The sequence below is a fragment of the Sesamum indicum genome, linkage group LG5, assembly GCF_026168435.1.
Source record: "Sesamum indicum cultivar Baizhima isolate 11 linkage group LG5, ASM2616843v1, whole genome shotgun sequence".
NCBI lineage: Eukaryota > Viridiplantae > Streptophyta > Magnoliopsida > Lamiales > Pedaliaceae > Sesamum > Sesamum indicum.
In genome coordinates, this window is record NC_142661.1 from 19887102 (window position 1) to 19900357 (window position 13256).

The 13256-nt window shown below is 38.9% G+C and overlaps 3 protein-coding genes across 4 annotated transcripts; all 3 read right to left on the reverse strand.

Annotated features, from left to right (window-relative positions):
- Positions 1–342: 342 nt before the first annotated feature.
- Positions 343–3164, reverse strand: LOC105161423 (Pentatricopeptide repeat (PPR) superfamily protein). The gene is made up of 2 exons (XM_011079104.3): positions 708–3164; positions 343–590 (listed from the first exon to the last, which is right to left on the reverse strand). The coding sequence occupies exon 1, from the start codon at positions 3137–3139 to the stop codon at positions 1226–1228; it is 1914 nt and encodes a 637-aa protein (XP_011077406.2). The 5' UTR covers positions 3140–3164; the 3' UTR covers positions 343–590; positions 708–1225.
- A 729-nt stretch (positions 3165–3893) lies between these two features.
- LOC105161488 (kinesin-like protein KIN-5D) lies at positions 3894–9030 on the reverse strand. 2 transcript variants are annotated; one of them, XM_088880389.1, is made up of 20 exons: positions 8810–9030; positions 8577–8706; positions 8328–8484; positions 7761–8239; positions 7576–7673; positions 7323–7479; positions 7177–7246; positions 6980–7056; positions 6669–6749; positions 6442–6547; positions 6187–6273; positions 5926–6101; positions 5682–5843; positions 5489–5596; positions 5198–5356; positions 5032–5115; positions 4760–4965; positions 4566–4667; positions 4382–4491; positions 3894–4314 (listed from the first exon to the last, which is right to left on the reverse strand). In XM_088880389.1, exons 1-20 carry the CDS (start codon positions 8959–8961, stop codon positions 4025–4027), a joined length of 2991 nt encoding a protein of 996 aa, XP_088736515.1. In that variant the 5' UTR covers positions 8962–9030; the 3' UTR covers positions 3894–4024. The 2 variants fall into 2 exon arrangements, with proteins under 2 accessions (XP_088736515.1, XP_088736514.1); XM_088880388.1 differs by lacking the exon at positions 8810–9030 and having other exon boundaries at positions 6959–7056; positions 7761–8484; positions 8577–8705.
- A 1528-nt stretch (positions 9031–10558) lies between these two features.
- LOC105161424 (Ribosomal protein S24e family protein) lies at positions 10559–12825 on the reverse strand. The gene is made up of 6 exons (XM_011079105.3): positions 12564–12825; positions 11820–11955; positions 11493–11577; positions 11355–11402; positions 11042–11142; positions 10559–10905 (listed from the first exon to the last, which is right to left on the reverse strand). Exons 1-6 carry the CDS (start codon positions 12733–12735, stop codon positions 10773–10775), a joined length of 675 nt encoding a protein of 224 aa, XP_011077407.1. The 5' UTR covers positions 12736–12825; the 3' UTR covers positions 10559–10772.
- Between the last annotated feature and the right edge of the window lie 431 nt (positions 12826–13256).

Genomic DNA, 13256 nt, shown 5'->3' on the forward strand with positions numbered 1-13256 from the left:
TCAGTTGGCATATAATTGATGCACAGTATGGACTTACCATTTCTAGATGCATCATGAAAGACTATGCAGAAAAGTTGCGGGGCAACTTTGAAGATGAAGGACAAACATCGACAAGATGGATTGGTATTGATTCAAGTAAGCTGAGGCCATATGTGGGACCAGTATGAATCATGGAAAGAAGGAAAAGGAAAAATCTGAGGCATTTTGATACCTTTTATCCCATCCCATTTGTGCGTAAAACAGACAAGATATAGCCTTTGCTGTGAGAATCCTAGGTGATTTGATGCTAATCTTCTACTGGGCATTAAGGAGATTTTAATTCAGTATCTGCAAGAAAAGGCCGCAGAACAAAAGCAATGGTATCTGTGGAATCATAAGTACATGTTGGACATGCCAAACAAAGAGCAGCTACATGAAATGAAGTTGAAGAAGAAACACTAGCATATATAAATGAGTTAGAGAAGTATTTATGTAAGAGCAACATTTCTCACAAGCGATGCTCTAACTGCTTGAACTTAGATCTAGTCTGGTTAGAATGAACCAAGTAGAAGCATGATAAGGTGATGAGTCAGGTGAACATCTCCAATCCCCTGGGGAAAAAAAAGGAAAAAGAAGGAAAGAGGACATGCCTCCGGTCAGTCTTTTATAGTGGGAAAAGTATGTTTGGCAGCATAGATAGAAAGCCAGTGTAGAGTACAATTGCTTACTCTTTGTTGTTCACATCTTGGAGACTTAGATGCCAATGAAGGGCTTAAGCCAAACTCCTGGATCATAAGATTCAATTACGATCAAGCATATGGAACTGGATTATTGCATTAGTGGAATCCCGAGTTTCAAACAACTCTCATAAGTGAGAACCAATGAAAAGAAATGGACAAGGTTCCTCATGGATGTATCAATTACCACAGACAATGAAGCTAAGTCCATGGTGTGGATCTCTGAGTTCAAGATTAATGATTAATCATCAAAATAAGTCGTTCCTTTAGTGTCTCCATAAAGCTGAGTTGTGTGCAGTCTGGTTGGTGTCATGAGAATTCCCGTAAAAATCCCGCTAGCAGCGACCATCACATTTCAACTTTATTCTAGCTCCTGAAGTTGCAATCTCTCCCATGAGTTGGAATATTGTTGTTTCTGTCAATCCCACGCTCACTTATAAGCACTTTTCTCTCGAATTCATCAATTGTTAGTTACCTTGTTTCTCCATCAACTTTGGTCATTTTGAATATCATAGAATTTTGTTAGTCTTTTCATCTGTAGCACCTCCAGCTATAAAACTTAATAATCCTCCGGAAGTTTCTATTCTGCTACTTCCAGCAACTTTTTTAAACCCAATAGCATTCATTTTCTCTCTGACCCTCTCTGCCTCTTCCCACCTACCAGCTTTCGAATATAGATTTGCCATAACAATGTAATTGCTTGGGTTCTCGGGCTCCAATTCAAATAAATGATCACAAACAAACTTTGCAAGTTCAACATCATCAGATTCTGAAGCCCCAGTGAGCAGTGCACCCCAAACCTGTGCAGTAGGTTCAGTAGGCATTTTCTTAACAAATTCCACTGCCTCAGAAAGCTTCCCTGCTCGGCTCAGACATGCAACAATGCAAGCATAATGATTAGGCAAAGGTTGAATCCCATACTTTGGCAACACTGAGTTAAATACTTCCCAAGCTTCCTCAACTAGACCAGCATGGGCACAAGCTGCAAATACAGCGGTAAAAGTAACAGCATCTGGCTTTGTTTTGCTATTCAGCATCTCATCAAATAGACTAAGCGCCATGTTAGCATCTCCATGAGCTGCACATGCTGAGATTATTGCTGTCCAAACAATCACACTCCTATCCTTTGTTAGATTAAATACTCTTTGTGCTCCAACAAGGAATCCCAGTTTGGCATATGTGTCTATCATGGCAGTAACTACATAAATATTCCTATCACAACTTATTTTGATTGCATAAGCATGAATTTCTTTTCCTCCTTTTAAATGCGAGACATATGGAATGGCTGGAAGAATACTAGAAAGAGTAACACTGTTAGGCTTGAAACCAAAAGCTTGCATCTGACGTACTAAATCTAAAACCTTATCATACTGGTTATTCTGAACCCTACCTGAAATGACAGCATTCCAAGTACTCATTCCTGGGTTTTTCATTTCCCCGAATATCTTCATAGCATCATCAATAAATCCATGGACCATGTAACCAGACACAATTGTGCTATAAGTTATTTCATCCTTCTCAGTCATCTCCTCGAAAAGCTCCCTGGCATAGTCCAAGCTACCACATTTTGCATAAAGAGCAATAATTGAATTGCAAACTGAGAGATCCATTTTAATCCCATTATCCATCACATATTGATGCACCTCCATGCCAAAGACAAGATCAGTTGATTGCGCACATGCATGCAAAACGCTCACGGCTGTAACCCCATCAGGCCTCACATCTTCCAAACCCAACATCATTCTGTACAATTCCTTGCACTCCTCATAAAAACCGCCTTGAGAATACCCTGAAAGCATTGAATTCCAAGACACCAAGTCCCTGTCAGGCATTTCATCGAACAAATACCTCGCAGACACCAGATCATCACACCTCGAGTAATAAGTCACCAACCCATTGCCTACAAAAACATCCAAATCAAGCCCGTTTTTAATCACATAACAATGAATCATTCCAGCCGAAAGAGGTCCATCCAACACCACCTCCGACATCGCCTTCAGCACACAGCTCAAAGTAAAGCTATCCGGATTAACATCAACCAAATCACCACAATCACCATCCCTCCGAGACAAACTTGTCCTGAACAGTTCCAACGTTTCAGTGTGACGGCCATGTACGGAGTACGCAATAAGGAGGGCGTTGTAGGCGAAGGTATTCTTGTAGGGTATTTGGTCGAACACGCGACGGGCATAAGTGAGCTGGTGGATCTTGGAGTAGAAAGCGATGAGTTTTGAGGCAAGGAAGTTGTCGGCAGTAGTGGAGGAGAGAATGAGGCGGGCATGGAGCTGCTTAGCCTGGCGGGAAAGGCGGCGGTCGGTGCAGCGCTGGATGAGGTGGCCGTAGAGAGTATAGTTAATCCGGTGACCATCACTTTGTAGGAGGCTCTGAAGGGCTTGGCGGGGTAATGGCTGTGCGAGTTTCATTCAAATGTCTCAAGGAATGAGTTTCTTTTGCTTTGATATTTGAATTAATGCGCGCCGCTCAGTGGGCATATCAACGCAACATGCCATGGGGCTTGAGAAAATAAAAGGTGTTAGCCCATTGGGCTATAAAAATAAGGGGGGGGGGGGGCAATTAATTTTTCAGATGTGGCCCAATTTTGTTAGGTTAATTTCTAGGGTCAATTACACATAGACTCCATCTAAAAAATGAAATTATATTTTTATTAAAAAAAATTAAAATTACACTTATACCCCCTCTAAAAGTTTTAAAATTTTCAGAGAGGGTGGTGTGTTTTGAAACTTTTTTGAGGAGAAATGTGATTTTGTATTTTTAGAGAGTGCTAAGTATATTTAAGTTAATTAACCCTAATTTCTATCTAGTAACATGAAAATAGAAAATTAGAAATATAACCCAAAGCGCGCTTGGTGGTGTAAGGCCCAAAGCGTTTAAATGTGTGGAGTCGATCTATTTAGCGAACAATCCCGGGTTCGAAACTCATCGGGTGCAATATTTCCTCGGGTTAAGACAACCATGAACCGTGTGTGGAGATTAGCCTCAAATCCAGTGGTGTTGGGGATACCTCGTAGGCTTCGTGTGGGATTATATTAGAAGCCTCGAGCCCAATGGGTTCACCTCGTACGGAAATGAACATATATGTTTAAATGAGTGGACTAGAAAATCTAAGCAATTGAGTTGACATGTTGGAAAGCCTATTGAGAGACCAAGATGTGATTGTTGTTAGTTTTTCTATTATGATTGTCTACTTGTTTGCATGAATGTTTGATCACCATGCATAACTGCAGCAAGACCTTTTCTGACTCTATCTAAGCAAAGTTGTGATGAATTCACTTGTATTAACATTTGATTTACTCTGCAATTGCATCAGGTCTGGATGATGCTTGCAATGGATCTCTGAACGAGCGATTGATAAAATCCTCGACACATTCTTTGCTTGGTAGATTGTAGTTTCTCTTCTTTGGACTCAAACATGAAGAACCATCCACCAAGTAATCATCAACAAGGGATTTTCTTGCAGTTCTTGAAATCTCCATCACTTTCTCGGAGTGGATGTTGTTCGTTTCTTTCATGTTGTCGAGACAACGAGCACTTAAGACATTGATTTTGTCCAATGATTCATGGTCTAGTCTCACTGGATCTGCAGAGAACAATGTAAATTAGTGGCTAGGACAATGTTGGATAGTACTTGAAAGAAAATTACTTACATTCTACCGACAACACAAGTTTTTTCCTAACTTCATCTGTTTCTTCAAAAACCGATGGGGCAATAGATGAAAATCGAGCGTGGATCTTTTCATTCTCTTCCGTACCATTCCTGAACATGACATTAAAGAATATGACTCAAACAAATGACCTCCACAACGTAGTAACGACTGTTTTTGAGCTTACTCAATAAAAGAAATGACTGCATCGACATTTTCCTGGAGCAGGTCAAAAAGGGATTCTTCAGCAACTCGCCGTTGTTCTGCAACCTCTGACGACTTTGTTATGCTACATATATTGAGTAAAAGATTCAATGAGGCAAAAAGGTGTATCTGCATGAACTCAAGAAGAAAAAGAGGCTGCAATTTCGTTGTGTATACCAAAGTTGAAGGCCTTTTGCAAGATTGCCCTTTCCAGCTTCTATTGCAGCAGAGTTTTCCCCATAGTTACCTTCTGTTGTCTCAACGTAATTAGTCCACTTTTCTTCAGCATCAGCAGTGATATTTTGCACGTCGGATATTTCCTGATTTAGCTTTTCGGTTCTTTCACGGGCGCTCTCTAGTATGTCATCTACTGCTGTTTGAATCTGTAGAATAGTATATTCAAAAACACATGTTATAAAAATGTATATTGCATTGAAAGAAGTACTTGCCAGTTTTTTCTTTCTAGAACTTGAACTTGTTAGTAGCTCTGCTATTTGTTCTGCTAAAAGCCTTTGTTCACCAACAGCAAACTCCTGAAGAAGGTAATCGAAGATTTACTAAGGTTTATAGGAAATTACGGTAGAAACATAAAGCTCTGTGCTCTTAATGAACTACCTCAAACGTCTTCGTTATGGCACGCAGCTTCTGGCTAGTGATGGTTTGAGAATCTTCTTCCATGAGTGTCAATTTGGAAATGTAAATCCTTAAAGTCTTGAAGAAACTAAGAAGACTTTCAGAAATGGACTTGGATGTCTGGTAAGTCCTCATGTGATTCTGCAAACATAAATAAATCAATATACATAAAATCATCATGTCTGCATTTGTATGGTGCATGTAAGATTTTGTCCCGTGAATCAAGAAGACGAAGAAATGTTCGTGAAAGGCTCCTGGTTGCAGGTTTCTTACCTCATGCTGTTGCTGTATAAATGATTCGATTCTTGATCCAAGATTGTTTAGGTTGATTTTCAGACCATTACTTATTGTATCAGCATCTGATGAACTTTTCATGATAAGCTGCAGAAGAAACACTGGTGAACTAAAGAAACGAAAGGGATACTGAAGTAGCACAAGGCCAAGTGATGACAGAATCAACACTCACATCCATAATGCAAGAAGAATGAGCCGATAATTCAGACCTCAATCTACGGAAGGCGAGTTCAGAATTTTGATATAGTTCTTCGGCTGAGTCATCCAAACGTTTAAAACTGGACGTATACAGATCTTTGAGATCTTGGATCTGTTTGAGCAGCTCCTCCATCGCCTACCGATATAAGGTGATATGAGATTCAATCTCCATTTCAGACAATCAGAAAATAGACATTATTCAGAAGTTTCCAAGTTACCGCAGCTTTTGAAGTTAATAAAGATCGTGCATTTTCTTGAATCGCTTCCCAATTCTGTTCTTGGCGTGTCGCTGAAGCTGATACAACTTTATCCAACTCTTCGAGCTGGTGAGCTAACTGAGAGTGAAATTTCTGAATGTGGTATCTGTTTCTTTCTTCCAAGTCGTTCTTGCGTTCTGTTGGGACAAGAACCACTACTAATCATTAATTTGTGAAAACCTCCTAAAAGAATTCCAAGATTTTATTTGTAGGAACACATACCAATTCTGGCAAACAGGGTTGATACATCAGATGCTGCACTCTCAAGGTCCGATCGAAGTTCAAGTGCTCTCTCAGTGAGTGCTTTTCCTGTAAATTAACAAGAACATGTCAAGCTCCGAAACATATCTTGAGGGCAAAATATCCTGTAAATTAACAAAGTTGTTACTATTTTGCTCAAGCCACATGCAGCATAATGCTGAAAATACATTTGCATCAAGATCATTCGCCTGAGATATAATGCAGTGGTTCTCTTACCAGAGCAAAGGATATTGAATATCATCGCCTCCTTATCTTTGTCTTTCGCTTGTCGATATTGACCTTCTAGATTAAACAATGATTCTCGAGTCTTCATTAGTTCTCTCTGGATTCAAACATAAGGTAAAGCATTTCATTCATTTCAGGCTACCAGAAAAATGAAGTAAACATCAGCAGGTGATCCGAGAGGGAAGCGAAACAGTTGAATTGTGACATAAATACCATACCTGTGTGCTTTCAAGCTTATCTTTTAAATCTACTGTTAACTGTTGCTGATACATGTAAAGTTCTTGTAGCTCCATCAGTTGCTGCTCCGAAAAAGTGTTCGATAAGAAAGAGATCGTTACATGAAAAAATAGGCGACCAAGAAAATTTTTCTCTTGAACTTTGAATCAACTGCGCTGACAGTATTTTCAATGGTTAGCTAAAAAAGATAAATAACCTTGAAAATAAGACATATCGACGCTCGCTTCAAAGAAATTAGTAAGGGACGAAAACAGAATGTAGCTATAAATACATTGATGTTTGGGCTAGTCACCTTCCTGGTTGCCTCCTGGCTATGTTCCTTGTCCTGGGGTACATAAACACCATTCTTTTCCCTTGCTGCATGTAATTCTGATGGAGGAAAATGAAAAAGTAAAATGAAATGTGTATTTTCTGTGTATTGTTTGTGCAGCTTTCTTCGAAATATGAGAAACAATTATCAGAAAAGAACTCAAAGCAGTTTGCTCAGACCTTGTTTGAGACGGTCTATCTGAGAGTACAAATCTTTTATCAGTGTAGATTTCACAACTTTTCGGTTCACCTGAAAAGTAACACAAAAGCTATAAAATCATTGTTTGAATAAAAAGTAGACGGCAAACGATCATATAATCACAAACCTCTGGTCTGTTCTTGATACTTTTAGCACGAAACGCATAATCAAGAGTGCTGAGAGTCTCTTCCTGAGAGAGAACGGATGGTGAAACTGTTGCGATTATGCATGTCTTCGTCTTACCTCCAAGTGAATCCCTCAACAACCTTGTCAATTTGCTCTCTCTGAGATTCAACAGATTATCCAAAACCAATGTTCTCAGAAAGAAAATCAGTCTGAGCACGGTGCAGCATTCAAAAGGCTAATAAAACAAAACATGCCTGTACGGGACATGAACAGAGTTCTCTGTCAATGCATTGATAACACGGCCGAGTGTGAGCAAGCTTTTATTGATCTCACCAGCTTCCCTTGCTCTTTCCTAAATGAAACAAGTTTTCAAGTCAATTTCTTGCAGAAAAAAACAGTTATCTTCTAAGAATTAACAAGATATTTTAGAATGTTTTACATCTCTTGCACCGGATCGTAGGATGTTCTCTGATCCAGCAAGGTCGACAAGATTCAACTTGCCACACTTGATCAGCTCTGATCCATCTGAATTATACTGCTTACTTTGAATTGTGATGGAAAATATAGAGTGAGAACGGTTGCTTTGTTTGTTGAGAAGGGTCTCTGCCGTATGCTTCTTGGCTGACCCTCTATCCAAAATTGCATATATTTCATCCGCAGTTGACACTATCTCTTCCTCCAATCCTCTAACAAAGATGGCGCTTTTTCCATCTTCCATGAGAAGTAACGATCTTTTGGGTTCATCATATAAGGAATTTAATCCCTTGTCCACAGCCAAAAGATCAGTTATTTCTTCATTGTAAAGCTCCAAAAACGTCACTTTGATGCTGTAATCAGCTCTTTCACTTTCCAAAACATCAAAAATTTGCTGGACAGCTCTTGGAATAACACCGGCATTCTCATGCAGTTTCCCGTTTTGCAATAAGAATGAAAACAGAGACAAAATAACACAATACTGAACAATTTGAGGGCAACAGTTCAACACATATGAAATGGCAAGAAACCTTCTCTTTTCGTCCTTCACCTTCCATCGTGTAAGTCTTGCCCGTTCCCGTCTGGCCATAAGCAAATATTGTCCAACTGTATCCTTCAAGAACTTCATTAACAACAGGCGCCACAACATTATCGTACAACTCTTGTTGCTGTGATGCTGGACCAAACACCTGGATCAGCAAAAAAGAAGCACGAAAATTCTCAGACAACTTTTCTGAGTCCAGAATAGTTCTATTATTATGGCATCATTAACAACGCAAACCTTGTCAAACACTAAGGTTCTATCTGTTTGCTTGTAAGCCATGTATTGAGTTGCAGTTACTTCTCGTTTGAGCTCGTCGCACGAAACCACTAGGTGTGTTCTCGCCTTGATTTCATCTTCATTCAGAGGCCTAATGTGATGAATACAAACATCTACGTTAGATATAGTTTCACATTTACCATATATGTCAAGAAACTTAATCAAACACGATGAGAAAATGGAAAAATCTTCACCTGCAACGCAGCACAACTTGCACGTTCACGGCCTTATGATCGTTGCTCAATTGTAAATCTCTAGTGGGGCTTTCAATGGACCAGAGTGTTCGAGGCATCGAGGAAGGGGTCAAACTCCTCCTCTTTTGCTGATTTTTCTTTGAACTATCCATAACTGTGTTTTTTCCGTTTCAGCTACTCCTTCCTGTTCAAGAAACAAGAACTTGGGAACATCACAGAAAGAATGAAGAAAGAAAGAAGCATGAAGTGAATATGCAAATTAAACCTGAGTCTTTGTAAAATCCGACAACCAAAGGTAACTTAGTCAACATGAATTTGGACATCAAGATTTAAAAAACCTGAAGGTACGAAGTCAGGTCAAGTCATAAACTCTCTGGACAATGCTTTGATTTGGTAAAACAGTTCGAGATAGCAGAGGAAGCAAAAGAAAATCAAGAAAGTGGTTGGCAGGCGAAGAATTCTAAGTGCAGGAGAAAGAGACAGTTTGTTGAGTTTGTTGAAAATGGTGGACTTGTGACACTAAAAATTCTTAAATTGAGGCCTGCATATTTATTTACTTACATGATCTCTTGTTTTTTTTGGCACCTAGAATTTTTCTTGTATTGAACTTGTTCTTTTTAAATCAAGAAGCTAGATCATAAAGACATGGATCCGTATGGTGTTCAATTTGATATCACTATTCAAACGTTGTTTTTATGGATTAAATTGCTGTGAGGCGTTTATGGCGTCGCTAAAAATATTCTAACACGTCTTTGAGTCATTTACTTAACACGACGAATAAAATTTTAAGCAACAAAAGGTGTAACGACGTTCTCACCAACGATGTTGTAGTTGTTGCATGCAGAGCCCCTACTCATGGAGGCGATACTATGAATCTCCCCAAGACTTGAAGAGTGTTAAAAGCAAGTTTCAGATGGCGAAATTGTCAGTGCATTTCTCAGCTACAAATGTTGTCTTAAACCGAGGATCTTGCTTTGAGGGAGATGTCTCTTAATCTTCCGACGTTATCACTCAGGCAATAAATTTATGTCGACAACAGTAAGTTACAATTCTCTTTCTAATTGTGCCTTGCATACAGTGTAAAAATACTCACTTTTGGACATTGTATTTTCCTTTTGGCCCAGATGGTTTGCGATTTACGACGTTGTCATAAATTGAATATTTTCTTGGTGTTAAACTAAGTACAAAATGTAGTTGTCATTACATTATTTAGCCACTGGAGAGGCAAAAACGTATCAATGAATATGCCGTGAACAGTGAATTCTCAACAAAGTTATTGAAAAACAGATTCGCACAGCAAATGAATAAAGTGTCCCGTCTTATGCCAATTTTGCTTGTATAGAACATTCAAGAAAACCACCTAACATGAAAATCGACAAAGTATCCTTATATTTTACCCCTCTTTGGAATAATACAAGCACAGCAAAGGAATATAATGTTTGTTCCTGTGCAATCTTACGTGGTACCAAACATGCAAGAAAACCACCTAAAATATGACAATTGACAAACAATAGGGTAGAAATGAAGACAATTTTTTAAACAATAATCTTGAATCGTATTGACTATACAACAGTGCAATCTCTACAGTTTATCTGCTCACAGATCTACTACTTGGCCAGTATGTAGACCCACATAAACTATGCAAGTTTCACAGGACTACCACCCCCAACCATTATTGTATTTCCAGATAATTAGAGTAGCTATCTAGAACAAACTGTAAGGCATTACAAGCTTAAAAAAAATGCGTAATAATAAGAAAGTCACTGCTTTGCTTAACAAGATCAGATGAAATTGGAAGTTAATGGAGACAAAATTAGTTGCTTGAAACAAACCTTAACAATTATACGAACACTACTTTGTCCCTCACAAGAAAACTATATATCTCAACCATTGCCAATAGATGATAACGGCAAATCTGACTGGGGATGGGGACATAAAGTTTCCCCATTAAAGAAAACTAAAGCTAATGGAGAACTTGCAGTGTGATTTGATTATTGAGACAAAAGCCTCTGTTCTTGGTAATATATGCATGCATGGCCAAAGCTTGGGACGGGAAGCGAACAAGTGCCATTCTAATGGGGCCTTGATCCGTCGGCCTGCATCGTTAACCAAAGAACTCAATTTCAGTAAAGACTGTCAAGTATTCGGGCAGAGGGGAAGACATCGCCAAGTTCAGCTAATAATTGCTCGGTGCTTTTCTTATGGGACAAGAATGACATTTTAGGTATTAACCTGACAAACATCTGAATTGATGACGAATCATAGTGGCAACCAGAAAGGAAGCGCTCAACATCATCAATTAATGCATTGCGAGGGATTCCCTGCAGCAAAATCTGAAATAACCAGAGACAAATCAACCATATGCACTACTTCCAATTTTTTCTATAGTAATAACTTATCAAGTTAAGTGTATAACTGGGAATTTGTTAATCATCTAAACAAGCATAAAATGCAAAGCAGGTGAAGCAGTCTGCCATTTGTTAAGCTTGAAACCTAATGCAGAAAACAAAAAATAAGATACATAAAGTCCAAAACTTATCCTCACCACTTTGCCATCGTAAGGAGTAGTAATATCCCACTGAGCTTTATCAGCCTGCGCGCAAGTTCGTAATGCAAAAGAAGAAAGGGTAATTGAAGGAATATTAAATAAATAGATCAAGCATAAAAGCCTGTAAGAAATTACCCTTATCATATTAAACAAGCGACCTTTCCTATTAATTGACTTGACTGCGGCATCATAAGCTGAGCGAGATGGAAATTCAACCATCCTACATAAGACCACAAATGGGATATAAGTACTATTTGAAGCGACCCAGCACATTTTTATTATCCTTTCTGAGGGTTTGGGTGGGATTGGGGCCTTCGGGGGGAGGTTGGGAGGGAGAGTCCGAGCAAAATTATTGAACAGATTGTGAACACAATTAAACAACAGTATAATCTATCATTCCAATAGTAGATAAGAATCGGACATTCATATAGAAGAAGCAGTGCTTTCACAGGAGAACCTTACATAGACTTCGGAAGGTAGGTTCGAGTATATTCAACTTTGAGATTATGTGGATTCAAGTTACACCCCTCGAGGACATTTATTATATCACTCTTTGTAGTAAACTTCGTGATATTATTAACTCTCCCATAAACTGAACCTGAAAATTAAGAGAGAGATTCCATTTAGAAATTTAGAGCGATAGAATTCCATTAGTTCCAAATAACACAAGAGATCATGGCAAGATAATTGAATATGTCTTAGGTAAGACAAATCAATCTCAGGATCCATTCTGGCCAACTATTATTTTTCAAAATCACTAATTCCGAGTATAAGCCCTCCACACTACATGCATCAAACGGATATGTTTGCCTGTTTAGTCGGAGAACAACTTTTCATTCCAAAATATAGTTTCCCTTCTTGATTAAACATCATATATTAAAGCCTTCCCAACATCATTTAACCACATATTACCTTTTTCCTTAATCTCTCTTCCCTTCAAAACCATCCTCTAACCAAGCAGCAGAAAACATTACTAAAACACTCATACAGCACCAACAAGCAAAAATTTGAATTGAATAATCAAATAAACCGAAGCAAAAACAAATACAGAGAACAAAATGAAGTTCAAATCAACATTATATTAACGATAAACCCATGTCACCCCAAAACCCTAAACCCTGTATCCTAAAAAGATGAACTGCCACAGGTACCGAAAGCTATAATGGAACTAAGATGATTAATATCAAAAGAGAAACCGGTGAAAACCAGAGTCTGGAATGCGAAAAAATTGATCGTCGGCGGAGCCGAGGCTCGAGTCGGATGCCTCAGTAGAGAACAGCTTCGGCGAGAGAAAAAAGGTGGAAGGCAGCCGTCGATTTGGCTGCGCCGTTTCCATAAGGCGGCTCCATTTCATCGCGGCTCGGCTCAGTTGACTCATTTTTGCTGGTTTCTGCAATCTTCCGAGTGATGGGAACACTGAAACTGGGGTTTTGCTAGAACTAGGAATGAAGGGGTTCACAGCGGATGCGATGTCGTTTTGAGGAGAAGGGAAGCTCAGTTAGATTTATCACTACATTGGGCCTATTATGTATTCTGGGCCAACTTTCTATCAATTGGGCTTTTGCTGCAGGCGGCATATAATACATGGGCATGAACCGTTGCATTACCCAGCCTACTGATAAACCCTAATCTCCAAATTCATAGTGGCAACTAACACAAAATTCTCATCACTAATAAATTTCTTAAAATTATATTGTGAAAAGTAAAATTACTATTGCTTGTATATTTTTATGATATATATTATTATTAATTGACGTAGCTTACGACGCAATTAGTGTCCCGTTGCACGATGTATGGTCTGCTCTGACTTTGTAGTAGTTCACGGTTTCTTTCTGAAAAAGCATCTCGATAGACATTGGAAACCTCATAGCCTATCTATAAGCTGCTCAATCTCCTCAA